Here is a 22,982-nt window from a genome sequence, read left to right as displayed (position 1 = left end):
GAAAATATTAACAGTTATTTTAAGTTTAACTTCATGCATCTGAAAGTCTGGAGCAAGGCTTGTTTAATCTTACGTAACAGTGTCATGTTTAGAGGGGCGCCTGGGTGGCTCATTAAGCATCCGACTTGGGCTCAGGTCATGATCTCATGCTTTGTGAGTTCAAGTCCCACACTGAGCTTACAGCTGCCAGCGCAGAGCCCACTTCAGATCACCTGTCTCTCTCTCTTTCTGTCCCTTGCCTGCTCATGCTCTCTTCTCAAAAATAGATAAACATTAAAAAAAAATACAATGTTTAGAGATAATGATTTATTCAATATTAGCCCCCCAGAGTGATTTCTGTTCTATTTTGTAGGTTGCAAGATAATATTGAGCTCATTTGATTTGATTGAAACTTTTTGTTTAATGTGTTTACTAGTGTGCTAATATTTTAGCACATTTATAAGCGTTTATTCTTTCCTAGTAATTTTCTTAATTTTTTCCAAAATAGTGTTCTCAAACCCCAAAGATGAATTAAAGGCATGAAAAGCCTTATTATTAAGAATGTACCAAAAAGGGGCACCTGGGTGGCTTAGTCGGTTAAGCATCCGACTTTTGCTTAGGTCATGATCTCACGGTTCGTGGGTTCGAGCCCCGCGTCAGGCTCTGTGCTGACTGCCAGCTCAGAGCCTGGAGCCTGTTTCAGTCTGTGACTCCCTCTCTCTCTGACCCTCCCCTGCTTGCGCTGTCTCTCTCTCTCTCTCTCCTAGAAATAAATAGAACATAAAAAAAAAAAAAAGAATGTACCAAAAAAAAAAAGAATGTACATCCAGAAAATATCTGGAGATACTGAGTTAAAATTGAGATTTTACTTGGAAATCACTCACTTTACTTGAACCAGTGATGAGATTTCTGTGAACTGAATGTTGTAAATCAGTTAGCTCTATGATTCATAAGATCTGCAGGGGAGACAGATAAAAGTCAGTGGCATTATAGTATTCCTATCATTCTGCTCATAAATTACATTTGTGGTGTAATTGTATTGTGATGTCTTGGAGGGAGTTAAGTATATTGGGATTGTAAAACATGGTACCTTCTGTTTATTTTAATGGGATTGAGGAAATTCCTGAAGAATACTAGAAAAGTTGTAATTGGCGTGGGAAACTACCTCAGTCTTAAACTGGTGGTTTCATGGGAGAGAGAAGTATGAAACCTTACTGGTCATCTAAAAAAAAGTACATAAAGGGATGCTGCAGAATGTCTAATAAAATTATATGTATATGTGTAGTACTATGTGTGTGTATGTACACACTTGACATGTGCTACCTCATTTCATCCTTAAAATAGCCCCATAAGTTCATTATGCTGGTCTACTCTTAGAGGTATTTTCAGTTCTATTTGACTGCAGAGTCTTGCTCTTACCTGTAAGATACATGGGTGGATTCAAATACTCCTTCTGCTAAATGCTAACAATATGAAGTCAGTCAGATTTGCCTCTCTTAGCTTTATATGCAGTTAAGATAATAATGGTACTCTATGTCAGGGTTGTTGAAAGGATTTTGTGAAGATGTTGTTTTCTACCTGGGATGATTTTGTCCCTTTGAGGACATAATTTTTTTATGTTTTTAAACATTTTTATTTATTTTATATACATATACATATTTAATATTTTTTTTTTATTTTTGAGAGAGCGAGCATGAACAAGGGAGGGGCGGGCAGACAGAGACAGAATCTGAAGCAGGCTTCAGGCTCTGAGCTGTCAGCACAGAGCTTGACGTAGGGCTTGAACCCATGAGCCGTGAGATCATGACTGGAGCGAAGTTGGATGCTCAACCGACTGAGCCTCCCAGTCGTTCCATTAGAGATAGAGCACAGAGCATGACCAGGGGAGGGGCAGAGAGAGAGGAAGACACAGAGTCTGAAGCAGGCTCCAGGCTCCAAGCTGTCAGCACAGAGCCTGACACAGGGCTTGAACTCACGAACTGTGAGATCATGACCTGAGCTGAAGTCAGACGCTTGACTGACTGAGCCACCCAGGCGCCCCTGAAGACATAATTTTATACTGTAGTCGTTAAAGTGGTGGTGAGAGTGTTCTGGCATCTAGTGGGTAGAAGCAAGAATGTTGCAAAACACCTAACAATGCACAGGGCAAACCTCTACTATAAAGATGTATTTGGCCCAAAGTATCAAGCTGGTGCCAAACTTGAGAAACTCTAGTCTGTGACCATGTTGGTATTTTGCTAAGATACTTGGCAGTTTCATTTATATCATCACTAGAGGCTGCAGCTAGTGTGAAAATGAGTGTTTACATTTGACTGCTCTTTCCTTTTAATTCCTATTCAGACTAAGGGTTAATCTTAAAAAAAAAAAAGATACAAGTACTTAAATTGAAGAACTTGATTTTTCCCCTTTTATTTATATTCTAAAATATGAAATGGGAGAAAGGGGAAAAAGCAGCAAAAGGAATGGGAAAACAAACTTACATTGATACATATTTGTTAGTTTCAATAAAATTTTAATTTTGTAATGAAATTTCCAGTGTACATATTAAATTATGAAAGTCATCTAAGTATGTTTGAAAAATATACTAGGGTAGATGTGTAAACATGCACGCTTATTATTTTAGTCTTTATTTTAAATCATGTTTAATATTTAGCATTTTTTAAGTATCTCTTTTTTGGTTATTTTTCCCATAGGTATTACCTCATTTGGAAATACTTGGGAGAAAGGAAAAAGCTGCTAACAAAATGTCACCTTTTCAAAATCATTGTCCACATTTGGATTCAGTTGGTGAAATAACAAAAGAAGACTTAATACAAAAATCTCATGTAAGATATAGGGCTTTTTCTGTGGTTAGAAAAATCATTCATTGTTTTCCCAAATATGTAGGTTTAAAAAAAATTTTTTTTTACTGTTTTATTTATTTCTGAGAGAGAGAGACAGTGTGAACAGGGGAGGGTCAGAAAGAGAGGGAGACACAGGATCCGAAACAGGCTCCAGGCTCTGAGCTGGCAGTCAGCACAGAGCCCAGTGAGAGGCACTAACCCACGAACTGTGAGATCATGACCTGAGCCGAGGTCGGATGCTTAACCAACTGAGCCACCCAGGCGCCCCTCAAATATGTGTTTTTTAAATAAGTTCCTGTAATACTCTGTGCTCATGAGCTCCAATTTCTTTTTCTTTTTCTTTTTTTTTTTAATATTTATTTTTGAGAGAGAGAGAGCACAAGCGAGGTCGGGGGACTGGTGCAGAGAGAGAGGGGGAAGACACAGAATTCGAAGCAGGCTCCAGGCTCTGAGCTGTCAGCCTAGAGGGCTCGAACTCGTGAACTGCGAGATCATGAATCAAAGTTGGACACTCAACCAACTGAGCCACCCAGGCGCCCCTCCAATTTCTTATATAATATTATTAGTCAATTGTATGTGTTTGGCTGTGTCAACATAAAGATAATATTGTCTATTTGATTTTTTTTCTATAGGGTACTTGTCAGGATTGTAAAGTCAGAGGACCAAATCTTTGGGCATGCCTGGNGTAGGTATGTATATGTTTTTTCTCAAAACTTTGGTATTATAAAAATTTATATCTGAATAAGGATCACTATAAGATTTTTATTGACACTTAACAGACTTCATAAATGAGTATACTTTAAAAAAAGACAATTAGTGACAATAGAAATGACACTTTATAAACTTTGGGTTTTAACTTCCAGTGCTTTTGCAGAGTTTTAATAAATCACTACAATATATATATTTTTTAATTGAAACTTACGTTTTTTAAAAATTTAAATCCAAGTTAGTTAACGTATAGTGTAATAATGGTTTCAGGAGTAGAATTTAGTGATTCATCACTTACATATAACACCCAGTGCTCATCCCAAGAAGTGCCCTCCTTAATGCCCATCACCCATTTAGCCGGTCCCCCATCCAAACCCTTCTAGGAATACTGTTTATTCTCTGTATTTAAGAGTCTCTTATGGTTTGCTTCCCTCTCTGTTTTTATATTATTTTTCCTTCCCTTCCTGTATGTTCATCTGTTTTGTTTCTTAAATTCCGCATATCAGTGAAATCATGAGATATCTGTCTTTCTTTGACTTATTTTGCTCAGCATAAAATGTTCTGGTTCCATCCATGTTTTTGCAAATGGCAGGATTTCCTTCTTTTTTATCGCTGAGTAATATTCCATTGTGTAAGTATATCACAACTTCTTCATCTGTTCATCAGTCAATGGACATTTGGGCTCTTTTCATACTTTGGCTATTATCGATAGTGCTGCTATAAACATTGGGATGCATGTGCCCCTTTGAATCAGCTTTTCTGTATCCAGTCATTAAAATATTTTATGCTTGCCTTTTATTAGAGGTGACATAGCTTTAAATTTAGAAAAATTCTCATTTTAGTCTTCTGTTCCTAATGCAATTTGGTTAAAATAACTGAATATGGAAAGTCATTTAGTCATTAAGTTAAAACGTATGATCAAAACTTAATTGTAAATGCAAATGTAATGCTATTGTATATTTACATGTTATAAAATGACTTATTTTTCTTTTTGTATAATTATAGAATAGATGTTCCTATGTTGGCTGTGGTGAATCACAAGTAGATCATAGCACCATACATTCTCAGGTATGTATATATAAAAATTTTTTTTGGTATTTATTTACTGGCCTTGTTAAGTCTTTATTATTTATTTATTTGTTTATCTTTTTATTGATTTATTTACTTATTTATTTATTTGAGAGAGAGAGAAATGGAAGGAGGAAAGGAGAGAGTGGTCTAGCTGGGGAGAGGCAGAGGGAGAGGGAGAGATAATCCCAAGCAGGCTCCATACCCAGCACTGAGCCCAGTGGGGGTTAGGGGCTCAATCTCACAACCATGAGATTGTGACCTGAGCCAAGATCAGGAGTCAGATTCTTACCTGACTGAGCCACTCAGGTACCCCCTAAGTTTTTATTTTAATTCCAGTTAGTTAACATGGTGTATAGAAAATTTTCATGCAGGATATTTATTTTTTAATTATTTTTTAATGTTGGTTTTGAGAGAGAGAGCATGAGTGTGGGAGGAGCAGAGAAAGAGGGAGACACAGAATTCAAGTAGGCTCCAGGCTCTGAGCTTTCAGCACAGCTCACGGACTGTGAGATCTTGACCTGAGCTCAAGTCAGATGCTTTACTGACTGAGCCACCCAGGTGCCTCTTTGCAAGATTTTTTTTTAAATGTTTATTTTTTGAGAAAGGGAAAGAGTGTGAGCGGGGGAGGGGCAGAGAGAGAAGGAGACACGGCTTCCGAAGCAGGCTCCAGGCTCTGAGCTGTCAGTACAGAACCCGACATGTGGCTCTTAACCCACAAACTGTGAGATAATGACCTGAACAGAAGCCAGACACTTAACCGACTGAGCTATCTGGGCACCCCTAACATAATTTTCTATAGGCATATATTGTCTCCAGGAACTCCAGTTGAGAAATGCCAGAGTTTTATATATCCAAGATCATATATTCATATTGCTTGAGCTGTTTGCTTTAACTTAGGTTATTTGACTCATTCTTTTGAGTAGTTACTGTTTTTTAGAATTGTTACTATGCTTTGGTCAATTATTTTCTTGTATTATACTTATTTGCTAATTCCCAGCAGACTCTTACTTTCGTATTTATCTTCATGCTGAATAGTGGTGAAAAATGACAATAGAATAGTTTCTAGAGTAGGTTTATATATTGTTACTATTCACTGTACTTTAATAGTTTATCTAAAGAATTTTTTTTTTGGTGTTCTAGTTGTAACTCTTCTCTTTGGAGTATATTGTTATTCATCAAAGGCCAGCAGTTTATCTTACATGATATTTTTAAAGCTTATTATTATTATTATTTTTAGTAATCTCTATACCCAGTGAAGTGGGTTGAACTTGTGACCCCAAGATCAAGAGCCACATGCTCTTCCAACTGAGACAGTTAGGCACCCCCTTATATGATATTTTGAAATGGTTTCAACTGTACCTAATTTTGGTTCCTCCTCTCCCTCCCTGTGAAATTATATAGGAGACAAAGCATTATCTAACTGTGAACCTTACTACTCTTCGAGTATGGTGTTATGCTTGCAGCAAAGAAGTATTTTTGGATAGGAAATTAGGAACTCAGCCTTCTTTGCCTCATGTAAGACCACTTCACCAAACCCAAGAAAATAGTGTCCAGGTAATAATCTAACTTTATTTAAAATATCATATATTTTCAGATATGATTATAGAATTTGTCATGTAGTTGAAATTTAAAACAACTCTACCTAACTTGTACTTTAAATATTTCTATAATGTGCCTTTTTTCTTAATTGAAATACTGAGGCTAGCCTTTGCTCTTTCATAGAATGATAGTTTACAGTAAGATTGAAGCTCACTTGTCGGAAGATGGAAAAGCACGTATTGTGTTTTTAAAACGTAAAACAAACTACTTTTTTTAAAGCTTATTTTGAGAGAGATATAGAGAACAAGCAGGGGAGGAGCAGAGAGAGAGGGAGACAGAATACAAAGCAGGTTCCACACTGTCAGCATAGAGCCCAATGTGGGACTCGAACTCTCGAATGGTGAGATTATCACCTAAGCCGAAATCAAGAGTCAGCCGCTTAACCAGCTGAGCCACTCAGGCACCCCAACAAATTGGTTTAAAAAGTGTATCTTTTTCTAGCAATCTGATTGTAGGAGAGGAGGCAGGCCTTTTTTGATAGGGAATTACAAATACAAATTCAGCTCCCTTTTCCTCATTTCTCTCCCTTCTCTACCCCCATTAATATTACTAAGAACATTGTACTAATTTATCGAAAACCAAATAGAATATATTAAAGCTTAGCATTGATCTTTGGTTTCAAAATATGTGTAGCCTTGCAAAGATTGATAATTTTGAGACCTTTCCAGTTCTATCAAAATAAGGAAAAGGAAATGACAAAATTCAAAGAGTTGGCTTCTGACGTATCCTACTCATCATTTGCTTTGTATTGTTTAATTAACACATTAGTAAGGGTTTTTTTCCTCATGTATCAAAAAAATCACATTGTATTTCTATACTTGTCTTCCTGATACCAACTCTTAATATTTTTCTTTTATACATTTGTGTCACATTCTGATAGTAGACATTTGTGCAAATAAATTTGCTTACCTTACATATTATGTAACTAAAATGATTAGATTTTAGACAAGCTATACTTTTTGTGTTTCGTAGTTGAATGACTGTAGGGGATAAACCACCACACTACCATTACTGTTTTTCCCACTAATATCATTCAGAAATGTGTTTTTTGCCTTTTTTGAATGCCTTGATAGTTTGAAAGTCTTCTGGAACACTCTTGCATTATTAACAAAAATGTGGTAACTAAAAGTTTAGTCACATAAGGAATTGATAATAATTCATAAGGGTAATACACAAAGGTGGTTAAAAGAATACGTACAGATAGTTAAAAAGGAAATACAAATAAAAACAAATGCAAATTTTGATTGACAAAGTAATCATCACTGACTTAGAAAACAGTTGTCTGTTGCCATTTCTGCCAGATTTGTATACTCTTAATGTTGAGTCTGAATAAATACACTGATACTTTTCTGATGGCTTGTAAATAATTCTCTTGTGAGTTATATTTATAACACATAAAAGGCATGAATTTAATTTCATGCAACTTCCTGATCCCATTGTTAAATAAATTACTCAGAAGAAAAAAGTTATTTGTACAATTTTTTAAAATATAAAATTTCTATGCTTTTAGAACATTAATTATAAAATAATAATATTGGAAACCATTCTAATGTAATTAGTAAGATTTCTTAAATAAAATTTTTTTCTAGGAGGTGAAATTTTAAATGATTCTTTTAGAGCCTCTATATTTACACATAACTAAGTGAGAATATAGGGCTAATTCAAATGTCCAGAATCTACAGATACCAGGAAAGTAAAATAAATTCATAAAGTGGGTAGGTAGAAGAGTGTGTATGCATGCATTATAGAGGTAAAATAAGGCATGAGTAAGTTGGAGAGTCAGAGCATGTGCTAAGTGCATGCTGCTGTTCAGTTTCCTCCTTTAAGTGATACTTGCTAAATGGGTCCAGTATAGTTCAGTCTTCTCTCATTATAAGAGAACTTACAAAATCTGAGTTTTATATGAGCCCCCCCAATTTTTAAAATACTAGATCAAAGTATTTTTNCACGTAGGGCTAACATTTGAGCAACAGGTCACCAGGTGCAACCTTTGAGTTAAAGCAATACTTGGAAATTAATTCTGGAATGTTTTATTACCATTTAAAATAAACTGAACTATTTCATATGCACAAAAGAATGTAAAACAAGTATGGTACCAAGTATCAGGAGAGAGTGTAGAAGTCTCCAGATAAGTTCATTTGTTAGGAAAAATTTAGTATTTCCTTTTGTAAAAAGTTTGAAAAATCTGAAAAGATGGTGTAGGAGTGTGTGCCTAGATTTTGTTTAGCTGTGATGTGATAACACTGAATTGGATTTGAATTCACTGAACTGAATTGAACTGAACTGAATTGTTAACTTTTCAGTTTAGAAAAGTCACAAGTGTCTTTATTATTCAAGTATATATTTTAATAAAGATAGAGTGACATGCTCTTTCCTCATGTAGATCCTACTTTACTTTCAAGATGTAAATGTAAATTTTATTCTGGTTGGTAGTATCAGAGTTTGTTCTTACAGTTCTATTAAATAAAATAACATCTTTTAGTTTTTAGACTGTAGATGTATATGAGATAAAATTTTTAAAAATTTAACATGAAGGATTTTTTAAAGTCTGCTGTCTTATCTGTTATCAAGGATTTTAAAATACCAAGTAATACAACATTAAAAACTCCTCTGGTTGCTGTATTTGATGATTTGGACATAGAAGTGGAAGAAGAAGATGAACTTAAGGCAAGAGGTAAAATAATTCTTTTATATAACACTCCTTTGTATGGTACTATCCATTTCTTTAGGAAATTGTAATATGTAAATTTCAAACTCCAGAAGTGAAAGGGACTCTATAGATGTTGATGGCCAAAAACAAAAACAAATCTAAAATTTGGTCTAGTACAATTGTATATGCAGGGAAGGTAGACTGACACCTTTTGAGTGATGCTTGGTTTCTCTGGCATCACTTTACCAAAGCCCACAATTCTTAGGATAAACTATCCATATATAATTTAGTACAAATTTTGTGTTTTGTAATTGATGCAAGGGGATTTTAAATTTCTAAATGTTTATTTTTATAATTATCTGAAAATTAACACTTCAGTATAACCTGACCTCTGAATTGTTCAGATTGCTATTTTATATTTTCATAATGTATTTGGCGGCTTTCTGTTTTTAAATTTTTGAGTAATCTGTGCACCCAACGTGGAGCTTGAACTCGCAACCCCATGGTCAAGAGTTGCATGCTCCACAGATTGAGCCATGCAGGTGCCCCGATTTTATGTGTTTTTAACAGTTTGAGAACTGTAATAAGTATCATACATAGTTACATACTCAGTAAACACTTAGAAAATTAAGTCATTGCATTATTGAGTGATGACATAATTTATGATTGTTCTTAATAGGTCTTACAGGTTTGAAAAATATTGGAAATACTTGTTATATGAATGCAGCTTTACAGGCTCTTTCTAATTGGTAAGTATAAAAATTAATTTTGTTTTATATAGCTTTTTAAGGTCACTCTTTACCACAGTTCTTATATGGCAATTATACTTCAATAAAACTGTTTTTAAATGAAAAACAAAAATAAAGTCACTCTTTGAGCAGAAAACCATGCTGCTGGTAGTCTGTGGCCATACCACCCTGAACATGCCTGATCTGATCTGATCATGGAAGCTAAGCAGGTCAGACCTGGTTAGTACTTCGATGGAAGACAATCCTGCTGCTATAATATGNGAAAAAAAAAAAAAAAAAAAAAAAAAAAAGATGAGTTGGAGGAGGAAAGAAAGAAGTACACATTAATAGTAATATGAGAAAGATAACAATTCTATTCGATTTCCCTAGCCAACAGGATCCCATAAATCCTTGGCTGTCCTCCTTCCCTCACCTTACTTAATGAATTCCTCTCCTTCCCTCTCACTTTCTGAAATGACCCATTTAGAAGATTGTGTGGATTAACTAAAACTATGTAAATGCCCTGAAAAGGTTCTTTTTTCTTTTTTGTAATCCTGAAGGTAGAGTAGGCAAGAAACTGGGTTGAGACTTAATCCATTGTTGTCCCAATGGGATTACTCTGTTTATGCCTGTAGTTTCCTGAGACTGCAGGTTCTGGTGTAGACCCTAGGTAGTTGCATGTCTTTGAGTAAGTTATTTGTTTTAACATCTAGAAGAAGAGGAGCTTGAACTAATTACTCAAATCACTTTCTTTAGTGTTTGTTTTTGAGAGAGAGAGGAGAGAGAGAGAAACATATAGAAACAGCACAAGTGGGGGAGGGGCAGAGAGAGACAGAATGGAAAACAGGCTCCAGGCTCTGAGCTGTCAGCACAGGGAGGGTCATGGGGCTTGGGCTTGAACCCATGAACCACAAGATCATGACCCGAGCCACAGTTGGATGGATGCTCAACCAGTTGAGCCACCCAGGTGCCCCTTCCTCAAATGACTTTTAAAATTGCTATGAAAATATTTTATACTTAGGTGAAAAGTCTCTAATAAAGCATATTCAGTTTTTTTTAATGTTTATTTTTGAGAGAGACAGCATGTGAATGGGGGAGGGGCAGAGAGAGAGGGAGACAAAGAATCCAAAGCAGACTCCAGGCTCTGAGCTGTCAGCACAGAGCCCATTGTGGGGTTTGAACCCATGAACCATGAGATCATGATCTGAGCCAAAGTTAGACAGCCAACCGAGCCGCCCAGGCACCCCTAGATTTTTTTTCTTCATCATAGTTTGACAGAGTTGGTAGGGGCAGCATGGAATGCTCTGGATACATCTGTTTAGTCCATTTGGTCTAACATGTAGTTGAAGTCCATTGCTTATGGATTTTCTGGCTGGAAGATCTATCCATTGTTGAAGAGGAGTATTGAAGTCCCCTACTGTTGCTGTGTTACTGTTTATTTCTCCCTTCAGATCTGTTACTACTTGCTTTGTATGTAGTGTTTTGTTTGCTACCCCTGTGTTGAGTACATAAATATTAACAAATGTTATCCTCTTGATAACTCGTTCCCTTTACCATTATATGATGGTCATCTTTATATCTTGTTAGAGCTTGTTAGTTGCTCATAAAAGACTGTATTGCCTTCTTTTTAGTGATTATTTTGAGACCAAATAGTACGTGTGTGTGTGAGTGGGGGAGGGGAAGAGAGAGAGAATTCCAAACAGGTTTCACCCTGTCAGCACAGAGCCAGACATGGGGCTTGATCTCACGAACTGTGAGATCATGCCCTGAGCTGAAATCCAAGTTGGATACCTAACTGACTGATCCACTCAGGCACCCTGACAATATTCAAATTGCTAACTTGAGCCACCAGATGGATGGTAGTATCACTTTCTGAGATGTAGAAGCCTGGAGGAAGAATAGATTCATTTGAAGGTTAAATTTTGATCATGTTAAATTTAAGGTGCTCAGTATAAATCTGGAAATTAGATAAGATGTTTGACTTTCACAAATTTGACTGTCATTGGCATGAACATGGAAATTCAAGGGCACCCCAGGAAAAGAGTACATAGGAAAGAGAGGTGAAGTCCTAGGATCCAGTCCTGAGAAACTTTGATATTTATGTATCTGGTAAGAGCCAAAAGAACAGTAAAGAAGGAAAAGAATTGCCAGAGATAAAGAAAAATAGAAAAATCTATCATTGTTCAAGAGAACAGTTGCTCAGGAATGAGGGATAGGTCACCTGTAATAAATGCTACTAAGAGGGAGTGAAAAATGTTGACTGCATCTGGTAGCATTCAGGAATCTGGTAACAGTGGAGTCAGATTTGATTTGAATGGGTTGAAGACTAATATGAAGAAGTGAATGTGAAGCTATAAAAAGGAGCAAAGAAATTATAGATATGGGGCTGTATGTACTACCGATTCATTGAATGACTGGAAGTCAGTCATTATTAAGCTTTGATTCCACTTTAACGTTTTTCATTTTTTTTTAATTAGCCCACCTTTGACACAGTTTTTTCTTGATTGTGGAGGATTAGCTCGAACAGATAAGAAACCAGCCATTTGTAAAAGTTATCTCAAACTGATGACTGAACTGTGGCATAAAAGCAGGTATGTACTTAATGAATTTATTCTCTTTATTATATATTTTTAAAAGTTTATTTATTTTGATGGAAAGAAAGCACATGGGGAGGGGCAGAGCAAGAGAGAGAGAGAGAATCCCAAGCAGTCTCTGTGCTGTCAGGTTGGAGCCTGATGTGGAGCTTGAACCCACTAACTGTGAGACTGTGACCTGAGCTGAAATCAAGAGCCAGACGCTTAACTGATGGAGCCACCCAGGTGCCCCATGTTTTAGTATAGTATCTTTTAGTATGTTTAAAAAAATTTTTTTTTTTATGTTTTATTTATTTCTGAGAGAGAGAGAGTGAGACAGCGTGAGCAGGGGAGGGTCAGAGAGAGAGGGAGGCACAGAATCTGAAACAGGGTCCAGGCTCTGAGCTGGCTGTCAGCACAGATCCCGACAAGGGGCTCGAACCCATGAACTGGGAGATCATGACCTGAGCCGAAGTTGGACGCTTAACCGACTGAGCCACCCAGGCGCCCCTCTTTTAGTATGTTTTTAAATGAATATCAAATATTGAAAGGATATAGGTGTACGTATATAGAGCTGAAAAAAGTAAATTTGAAACAAGTTCATTTTATAGCATGTTATATTTCAAACTGAACATCCAAATGAAATATCTGGACTGGAGATAAGTTGAAGCGCTAAATCTGCTATTTCTGACACTTGAATTTTAATACAGGAGTAGGTATTCTTATAATGCTAAAATTAGACCATAAATACTTAACACGAATGTTCATTTTTCTGCTAATGTTTATTTCCTATAAAGTGTAGCATTAGAAGAATAATTGTTCATTGTAATGCTTTTCTAATTTTTAGAATTATTCAGAAAATTGCGTTTACCACTAGTCCTAATTCTTCAACCTTATCTGTAAAGAAACAGTCATCAGAGCTTTTTTTTTTTTTAAAACCTCTTAAGACTTTTGAGATCTTAATGATTTGTAATGTAAAAATTACAGTAGTGTTTAAATTTTTTACATTCCCCTCTTCTTTTTTTTTTTAATTTTTTTTAATGTTTTATTTATTTCTAGGAGAGAGAGAGAGAGAGAGAGAGAGAGAGACAGCGTGAGCAGGGAAGGGTCAGAGAGAGAGGGAGTCACAGACTCTGAAATAAGCTCCAGGCTCTGAGCTGGCAGTCAGCACAGAGCCCGACGCGGGGCTCGAACCCACGAACCGCGAGATCATGACCTAAACGAAAGTCGGACGCTTAACCGACTAAGCCACCCAGGCGCCCCGACATTCCCCTATTTTTAAGTGCCTTAGTTTTCCTTGAGATATTTGACCCCCTACCAAGCATTTCGTAAGTCAAACAATGTGTTACTACTTTGATTTTAACATGCTAGGAAAAGAAAATTGCTTTTCTTTTCTTTTTTTTAAATTGAAGTGTAATTGATATACAATGTTATCTTAATTTCAAGCATGTAACATTTTTTTAAAACATTTATTTACGGGCACCTGGGTGGCCCTGTCTGTTAAGTGTCCAACTTCGGCTCAGGTCATGGTCTCACATTTCACAGTTCATGAGTTCGAATCCTACATTGGGTTCTGAGCTGACCGCTCAGAGCCAGGAGCTTGCTTTGGAATCTGTATCCCTGTCTCTCTCTGTCCTTCCCCTGCTCATGCTCTGTCTCTCTCTCTCAAAAATAAATAAACATTAAAAAAACCTTAAACATTCCTTTATTTATTTTGAGAGTGAGAGAGAGTGCATGTGTGAGTGGGGCGGGACAGAGAGAGGGAGAGAGAGAGAATATCCCAAGTAGGCTCTGCTCTGTGAGTGTGGAGCCTAACACGGGCGGGGCTCTAACCCCCAAACTGTGAGATCATGACCCGAGTCGAAACCAAGAATTGAATACTCAACCAGCTGAGCCATCCATGTGCCTTTCAAGTATGTAACGTATTGATTGGACAGTTCTATACATTACTTAATGCTTACCTCTAAAAGTGGTTAAATCTCTGGAGGGCCTTGGTGGCTCAATTAATTAAGTGCCTGACTCTTGATCTCAGCTCAGGTCTTGATCTCAGGGTGATGAGTTCAAGCTCTGCATTTGCCTCTGCATTGGGCATGAAGCCTACTTAAAAAAAATTAAAATCTTATTTATGTCAATTACACTCAAATAAAAAAATAGAATTAAAAACTTAGATAATGTACTAGGTATATTTATCTTAATTATCCCAGAAATTTTAAATAATTAGAATTTTGTTTTAAGTAATTGTAATTGTTTTTGAAAAATAGAGCATGATCATTTCATTAGAGTGGAGAGCAATCAAATATTATCTTAAGTGTATTAAGTATATCTTAATATATCTTCAGCTATTCTGGTGAGCCTATGAAACATAACAATGGGCAATTTTTGATTACTTTTTGAAACACTTTATTTATTTGAAACACTTTAAAACATTTTTTTTATAGTTTATTTATTTTTGAGACAGAGCATGAGCGGGGGGCGGGGGTAGGGTGGGGGGAGAGGGAGACACAGAATCTGAAACAGGCTCCAGACTCTGAGCTGCCAGCACAGAACCTGATGTGGGGCTCGAACCTACGAGCCACAAGATCATGACCTGAGCTCAAGTTGGACGCTTAACTGACTGAGCCACCCAGGCACCCCATTGAAACACTTTTTAATTTAACAACTTGAATGATTCTTTTTTCTTTTTAAAAATGTTTATTTATTTTGAGAGAGAGAGAGAGAGAGCACAAGCAAGGGTGGGGCAGAGGGAGAGGGAAACACAGAATCTAAAGCAGGCTCCAGGCTCTGAGCTGTCAGCACAGAGCCCAATGAGAGGATCAAACTCATGAACCATGAGATCATGACCCGAGCCAAAGTCAGACGCTCAACCGACTGAGCCACCGAGGTGCCCCTACAGCTTGAATTCTTGATTGTTAATTTCTAAAATAAAAAGTAAAAATCACAGATTTCTCATTAAGATGTTATCCTCCTCAGGCCAGGATCTGTTGTTCCTACTACTCTGTTTCAAGGAATTAAGACTGTAAATCCAACATTTCGGGGGTATTCTCAGCAGGTAAGTCTTCATTCTTTTTCATTCATAATCTTAATGTTTAATAAGTTTGCAAAATGCCTTTATGCATTATGCTTTTATGGAGTCATTTGTATTTTTTCCTTTATAATTTATTTGCCCATTGTCGTGAGTCATCGTTTCTTGTGTGTTTTAGTGAGAATGATAGACTGTTATCATTTTTTCTGCTTATATTTTATCACCTTTCTCATAATTTTGTGTTTTTCTAGAAATTGTTAAATTTTGGGGTGGATAAATACGTCTCTTCTAATGCTTTTAGCTTCAAAAAGTTACACATCTAGAGATAAATTTTCATCCGTATTTTATGCTTTAATTTTTAAAATATTTAATTCTTCTCTGCATCTGTCATTTATTTTGTGTTACAGTCCAAATTTCATTTTTCATAAATAGCTGACTGATTGTACCAAACTACAGATTTGGAAGAACAGATTTCTTCTTTATTAATTTTTATGGTTATGTTAATATTTTATAGCGTTTGTTTCTGGGCTTAGTAATTCATTTCATTGATGTATGTTTTGTTGAAGTAGTACCAATGGCAGTTTGAATTATTGTAACTTTATATATTCCTTTGAAATTAACACCTAACCCTTACATATTTTTCTTTTTCAAAAACTACTTGTTCCCTGTTAATTTTTTCTGGTGCCCAGTCACCAGAGACTGATTTCTTAGATGTGAGTTGGGTCCATAAATTTATAAATTTGTATTTTCTTTTCCTTTTCTTTCTTTCCTTTTTTAAACTTTTTTTTTTTTTTAATCATTGAGAGACAGAGACAGAGCATGATCATGCGAAAGGCAGAGAGAGAAGGAGACACAGAATCTGAAGCAGGCTCCAGGCTCTGAGCTGTCTACACAGAGTCCGATGTGGGGTTTGAACTCCCAAACTGCAAGATCATGACCTGAGCTGAAGTTGGACGCTTAACCGTCTGAGCCACCTAGAGGCCCCTTTCTTTTGTTTTTAATTGAAGCATAGTTGACACATAAAGTTACATTTGTTTCAGGTGTACAGCATAGTGATTTCATAATTTTATGCATCATGCTATGCTCACTACAAGTGTAGCTACTATTTAGCTATTATTTATCACCAGACAACACTATTAAGACACCACTGACAATATTCCCTTGCTGTACTTTTTATCTCTGTGACCTACTCATTATGTAACTGGAAGCCTGTACTTCACTGATCACTTCCTTTCAGCCATTTTGCACATGTCCATACCCACCAATTTTCTAAAAGCATTCCAGGTTGATCAAGGTTTTTCTTTGAGATACAGTACAAGATTGGAAAGCTTTAATTTTAAGCCAAACTGATAAAATATTTGAATTTAGGACATCTGGATTCTAATTGTCACATGAGGCAAATCTAGTTTTTTTTTTTATGCCTTTCCATTTTTTAAAAATAGTAGCAGTACTAATAGCTGACCTCCAGGTCATCTTCAGTTTTTAAATTACTTTTGTTTTATTTACATAGTTTTTTAGAACATAGTACTTCCTATCCCTTCTTCAGTGCCTTACATTCTACTAACTTGTGTTTCCTCAGTGTAATGCTACACATTTAGAAATGAGTTGATAAGCACATTTTGTATATTTTTCTTAAGTTTCTAGTTAATGAGATGGTAATATAAGTGTTGCTTATATACTAGGATGCTCAAGAATTCCTTCGGTGTTTAATGGATCTGCTTCATGAAGAATTAAAAGAACAGGTTATGGAAGTTGAGGAGGATCCTCAAACTGTAACAACTGAGGAGACGATGGAAGAAGACAAGAGCCAGTCAGATGTGGATTTTCAGTCCTGTGAATCTTGTAGTAGCAGTGATAAAGCAGAAAATGAGAATGGCTCTAGAGGCTTTTCTGAAGATAATAATGAAACAACAATGCTGATTCAAGATGATGAGAACAATTCAGAAATGTCCAAAGATTGGCAAAAAGAAAAGATGTGTAATAAGATTAATAAAGTAAATTCTGAAGGAGAATTAGATAAAGATAGAGACTCTGTGTCTGAAACCGTTGACTTGAACAACCAGGAAACTGTCAAAGTGCAAATACACAGCAGAACTTCAGGTGACAATTTAATAATTTGAAAATGATAGTGTTCATTTGTAGACGATGTGTGCAAGACAGCATATTTCTGTTTCTTTGTACTTGTAATTCACTGTTTTCTGAGTTTTAGAGGGCAAATTAGCATGGCATGTGAGTGAAATCAGTTTTCTAGTTTACATGTTAATGTTCACAGTATATTTGGCACAAAAAATGAAATAGACTGATTAGCTTAATATTTTATGTTCAGTATATGACATTATATAATTCAGTGTGAAGAAGGCAGGAATTAAATAATTGTTACTTGTGGGCTTTCTAAGTAGTAGAGTTTAGCAGTATTTGCATGTGAGTATAAAGTTAATGTCATTTTATGTGGATTCCGTTGGAAAAAGCAAAATAACCCAAATTACAATTCTGTAATCTTACACACTTTTAGATTTAGATTGCTGTCCTTGGAGTCCCATCAGCTATGAAATATTTGGCATATATTTTGATATCAGAGTTTAACTATTTTTTTTTAATTTATTTCTAGGAGAGAGAGAGAGAGAGCGTGAGCAGGGGAGGGTCAGAGAGAGAGGGAGTCACAGATTGAAACAGGCTCCAGGCTCTGAGCTGGCAGTTAGCACAGAGCCCGACGCGGGGCTCGAACCCACGAACCGCGAGATCATGACCTAAGCGAAAGTCGGACGCTTAACCGACTAAGCCACCCAGGCGCCCCTCAGAGTTTAACTATAATGGACCTTGTTATGATAGATTTTATCAGAACACTAGTTAGTGTTTTTTGCTTTTTTGAAAAGAGCAAGTGGCCAGATGGAAGATAGTTGAGCTAGATTGCTTTGCATTTTACATTTATTTCTTCAAGAGTTAATTCATCTTGGCCTAATGTGGTATTTCATTTTCCAAAACACATTAAAAAAAAAAAAACCATTGGAAGTTTAAATTCTCTGATCTTAAAATAAGTGGCAGACAAGTAACATAAAAAAAGTTTATCTTTTGTAATTTCTAAAGAATGAAACTACTAAACAATTTATTTAAGTATTAAATGAATCCAAAATTTCTTGAGGAAAAGGGTATTTCCTTGAACACGGGAATACTAGTGGTTCACCTGTGTATGGTACGTTAATGTGTTCTAGTCAGGAAAGCATGTTAGGCTCCTTAATTATAGTGGCCTTATGTTTAGAAGTTTAAGTGTGTTGGAAGTTATTTGGTCAGTAAATATATGAAGTACCAGTATTGAAAGACAGACTAGGCTTCCGTAGACTGCTGTTCAGCCTGCCCTTTTCAAAAGCCTGATTAAGGGATGTAGTGGTTCTTTTTGCTCCATAGCAGGACTTTTCTTATACATAGTGACTAATTGAGGAGCTAGATCAGGGGTCTGAGCTTTTACATTTTACAAAGACTCGAGTAAGAAGTGTGACAAAGACCATTTATGGGATGCAAAACCTGAAATATTTATTCTCCAGTCCTTTGTTGGAAATGTTCACCAATCCTTGACCTTGATAATACTAACTTTATTCCCTTCAGAAAGGGTGAGGGAGTCTCTTACCCTTTCTCCCTCTAATGTTATGCAGTCTGCATTTAGTCATGGGAGAAATCATGAGAAGTGCCTGTGTGAAAGTAACAAAAGTCACTTACTTTGCATTATCTGGAAAAATCTCTGAAGTCAGTCTGTTTCAGGGTCTTTTATCAACAGTTCTTCTTCACTCTAATATGTATAGAGCACAATCCCGTGCCCTGAAATCTGTGTTATATAGTAGGACTCCAACAGCAAAACTGTCAAGATAGCTGTCATGAAGTTTTTATTTTCTTGATTCATAATTTCATTCTAAAAATGGTTCTTTTCTGATAAAAGGATGTATTTCCTTTTATCACAGTAAGAATAAAATAATTTATGATTATGCCTAATTTTCTTCTTAGAATTTGATTATTATGTTTGAGAAGATAATCTTTTTCTCCTACATGATTTTAAAGCTTTTTAAAAACTATCATAAATATTAAAAAATACTAAATTAGAACAAATACAGTTTCTTTGGCTTTATGCTTCCACTGTTCACTTCCTGAATTGCTAGTGCAGTAATGTGTTATAAACATTATTTGGATTCCTAGGAGGAAAATCACTGTTATTTTGCTTAGCAAGAACTTATGTCTATCAAAGATTTCACTCTATTAGTGGGAATTGTGTTCAAAATCTCAAATGAAGAAACCTTTAAATTAATTAACATTATTTGATAAGTAGGATCATTTTACTATTTAAGGTATTAATAGAAATTTTAAATATTACAGAATATATTACTGATGTCCACTTGAATGACCTGTCTACATCACAGATCCTCCCATCAAATGAAGGTGTTAATCCACGTTTATCAGCAAGCCCTCCTAAATCAGGCAATTTGTGGCCAGGATTGGCATCCACACACAAAAAAGGTAGAAGTTTCAGTTATTCAGGTTCCTTTGCTTTGATAAAGTAAAGTGTTAATTGTGAAATATCATTTAGTACTTTAAAGTTGACAGCATAACTTTATATAACCATGATTTGAAATTTTTGTGTGTGTGTGGCATAAATTTACATACAGTGGAATTCACTCTTTTGGTGTAGAGTTCTGGATTTTATCACATGCATAGAATCTTGTTACCACCACACAAACAGAATATAGAACAGTTCCAACACCCCCAGGGAATTCTCGAATACTGTCCTTTTGTAATTAGATCTTCCCTCTACCTCTCCCTAAACCCTAGGCCTTTTATCTGTTCTCTATTACCGTTGTTTTGTCTTTCCCAGAATGTCATATAAATGGAATCATACAGTACACAGTCTCTTGAAACAGGCTTATTTCTCTTATTGTAATGCATTTGAGATCTAGTCACGTTGCATGTCTGAATAGTTCCTTTTTATTACTAAGTAGTATTTCATTGTGTGACTATACTACTGTTTATTCATTCATTCTGAAGAACATTTGAGTTATTTCCAGTTTTTGGTAATTATGGATAATGCTGCTATAAACATTTGTGTACAGGTTTCTGTGTGAATATAAGTTTTCATTTGTCTAGAGTAAACACTCAGAAATGGGGTTATTGGGTTTTATGTTAGTTTCATGCTTAATGTATGAAATCGTTTTCTAGAATAGGTGTATTATTTTGCATTGCCACCAGGCTATGTATGAGAATTCCAGTTTACAAAACTCTTATGAAAAAACATAGGAAGAAGAAAGTCTTCATGACCTTTTGTTAGACAAATAGTTCAAAAAAAATTTTTTAAATGTTTATTTATTATTGAGAGACAGAGAGAGAGCATGAGCATGATATGGACAGAGAGAGGTGGAGACACAGAATCTGAAGCAGGCTCCAGGCTCCGAGCTGTCAGCACAGCCTGATGCGGGGCTCGGACCTATGAACCTCGAGATCATGACCGGAGCCAAAGTCAGGCATCCAACTAACTGATCCACCCAGGCACCCCAACAAATAGTTTTTTAAAGACATCAAAAGCAATATTCATAAAAGAAGGGGACCCTAGGTGGTTGGTTAAATGTCTGACTTTGGCTCTGGTCATGATCTCACCATTCATGGGTTTGAGCCCCATATGCACTCTGGGCTGACAGCTCAGAACCTGGAGCCTGCTTCAGATTCTGTGTCTCCTTCTCTCTGCCCTCTTCACACTTGTGTGCACGCTCTCTCTCTTTCTCTCTCAAAAATAAACATTAACAAAAAAAAAAAAGGAAAGACAACACTTTAAAAAATCCATAAAAGAAACCATTGAAAATTTTCTTGGCAAAAGACACTATTGAGAGATTGAAAAGATAAGATTGGGAGAAAATACTTGTAAATCTTGAAGCTGACAAAGGATCTAATCAGAATGTATTAAAAAAAACTCTCAAAACTTAATTACAAAATCCTTTTGTCAAATAAAGCCTTACTTGGATGCAAAAACAAAGAAAAGCAAAACTATTCTGATTGACGTCAAGCTGAAGAGACTGAACCTCTCTCCTATTTCATCTTGGTTTTTTGGGGATTATTTTTAAAGAGTATTTATTTTGAGAGAACATGAGTGGGGAAGATGTGGAGAGAGAGAGGGAGAGAGAGTCCCAAGTTGGCCCTGCATTGTCGGTGCAGGACCTGATGTGTGGCTTGAACTCCTGAACTGTGAGATCATGATTTAAGCCAAAACTCAGAGGCAGACGCTTAACTGAGCCACCCAGGCACCCCTGGGATTTTTTTTTTAAGTAATTCTCTTGAATGGTACTTTGACAAATTACTTTAGCATAGTAAATTTTACCTTTAATGATTACAGAGAAAATGGTAAAGGAACTACTTTTTAAAAAAATGTTCTACACTTTTTTTTCAGTCCTAGCTCAATCTGCATCATCTCCAAAGAGGAAAAAACAGCATAAGAAATACCGAAGTGTTATTTCAGACATATTTGATGGAACAATTATTAGTTCAGTGCAGTGTCTGACTTGTGACAGGGTGAGTATGAGCGAATTAAAATATGCAGGGAGTTTCTGTCAAATGGTCTTAAAAAAAAAACCTGACAAATGGGATGAAAAGTTTAATTTTTTCTCCTTGCTACTTATGGTTATACATGTATTTCTTATGTTTACATCAGCATAAATTGATTCTATGAGTAGAATTTATTTTTTGGAAGTAACAGCAGCATCATTTTGAAAGGATGGGTCTTGACCTGTCATTGGATAGGCATGCATTAGCAAAAATTAACTCAGTTCTTCATCTCTGGTCACATGGAAAGGTGACATGTTGCTCAGCAACAATAAATGGCAACACATGCATATTCTCCCAAGGTTGGTAAAATTAATATGCTGGGAAACTGTTGCTATTCACAGGCACAGGGCTGTGAATGTATTTTCTACATTTGGTGGTATGGCTTATATTTTCGTTTGTTAAAATTAGGGGTCAGGTAATACAGGTAGTGACAGATTCATGCACAAGTCAAAATCATGGGTTCTTTAATCCTATCTAAATCTCTTGCGTTTCTTTGAGCTTCTCCTAAGAGTGGTTTTGTTTCAGTGCAGTAATGAATTAAGGAATATAAAATGACTTCTTTCAAAAAAAGAACCCTAAAAAGTAAGTTTTCAGTTATTGTGTTAGGACCTTAAGTTAAATCTAAGGGCATTTTCAATAGGATCATTTTAACATAGGTTATTTGGATACTAAATTTTTTAAAAAATATTTTAATGTTTATTTTTGAGAGAGAGCGAGACAGAGCATGAGCAAGGGAGGAAGAGAGAGGGAGGCAGAATCTGAAGCAGGCTCCAGGCCCTGAGCTATCAGCACAGAGCCCAATGCGGGGCTCAAACTCAAAAATTGTGAGATCATGACCTAGGCCGAAGTTGGATGCTCAACTGACTGAGCCACCCAGGTGCCCCTGGGTACCAAATATTTAAATGGAATTATCTTGAATTGTTTTCAGCTACTTAAAAATTACATGCCAGGTTTTACATCTTTTTAAAAAACCATCATGAGAGGTCATTTCCAAAAATAAATGCAGCAGTAGTGCTTAAAAGTTTGGAGCTCAGGCTATAGTAGCTGGGTGTCCTTCTCTATGCCACAGTGTCCTTGACTAATGGGGATGTAAGTAGTTATTTCATAAGCTTTATGTGAAGATTAAATTTAGAATAGCACCTGGTACAGAGCAAGTATATTTGCCATTGCTATTACTATGTTACTGATTTTTCTTCTGGTTTTTTTTTTTTTTTTTTTTGGCTTTTAAATTGCTTTGCT

At 36.0% G+C, this 22,982-nt stretch overlaps 1 protein-coding gene across 2 annotated transcripts in view; it reads left to right on the top strand.

Moving 5' to 3' along the window:
- Positions 1 to 2,676: 2,676 nt before the first annotated feature.
- The window catches only part of USP33 (ubiquitin specific peptidase 33), a 43,109-nt gene continuing 22,803 nt past the window's right edge, over positions 2,677 to 22,982 (top strand). For both annotated transcript variants that reach the window (XM_077771038.1, XM_077771037.1), the window contains exons 1-11: positions 2,677 to 2,804; positions 3,455 to 3,506; positions 4,534 to 4,598; positions 6,003 to 6,155; positions 8,772 to 8,874; positions 9,530 to 9,599; positions 12,056 to 12,169; positions 15,122 to 15,200; positions 16,856 to 17,273; positions 19,533 to 19,673; positions 21,589 to 21,710. In XM_077771038.1, coding sequence (XP_077627164.1) covers positions 2,724 to 2,804; positions 3,455 to 3,506; positions 4,534 to 4,598; positions 6,003 to 6,155; positions 8,772 to 8,874; positions 9,530 to 9,599; positions 12,056 to 12,169; positions 15,122 to 15,200; positions 16,856 to 17,273; positions 19,533 to 19,673; positions 21,589 to 21,710 — 1,398 coding nt within the window. In that variant the 5' untranslated portion in view covers positions 2,677 to 2,723. The remainder of the gene's footprint in view (positions 2,805 to 3,454; positions 3,507 to 4,533; positions 4,599 to 6,002; positions 6,156 to 8,771; positions 8,875 to 9,529; positions 9,600 to 12,055; positions 12,170 to 15,121; positions 15,201 to 16,855; positions 17,274 to 19,532; positions 19,674 to 21,588; positions 21,711 to 22,982) is intronic.

The sequence above is a fragment of the Crocuta crocuta genome, unplaced genomic scaffold (genome assembly GCF_008692635.1).
Source record: "Crocuta crocuta isolate KB4526 unplaced genomic scaffold, BGI_CrCroc_1.0 scaffold125, whole genome shotgun sequence".
NCBI classification, from domain to species: Eukaryota; Metazoa; Chordata; class Mammalia; order Carnivora; family Hyaenidae; genus Crocuta; species Crocuta crocuta.
This window is presented reverse-complemented; position numbering and strand designations above follow the sequence as displayed.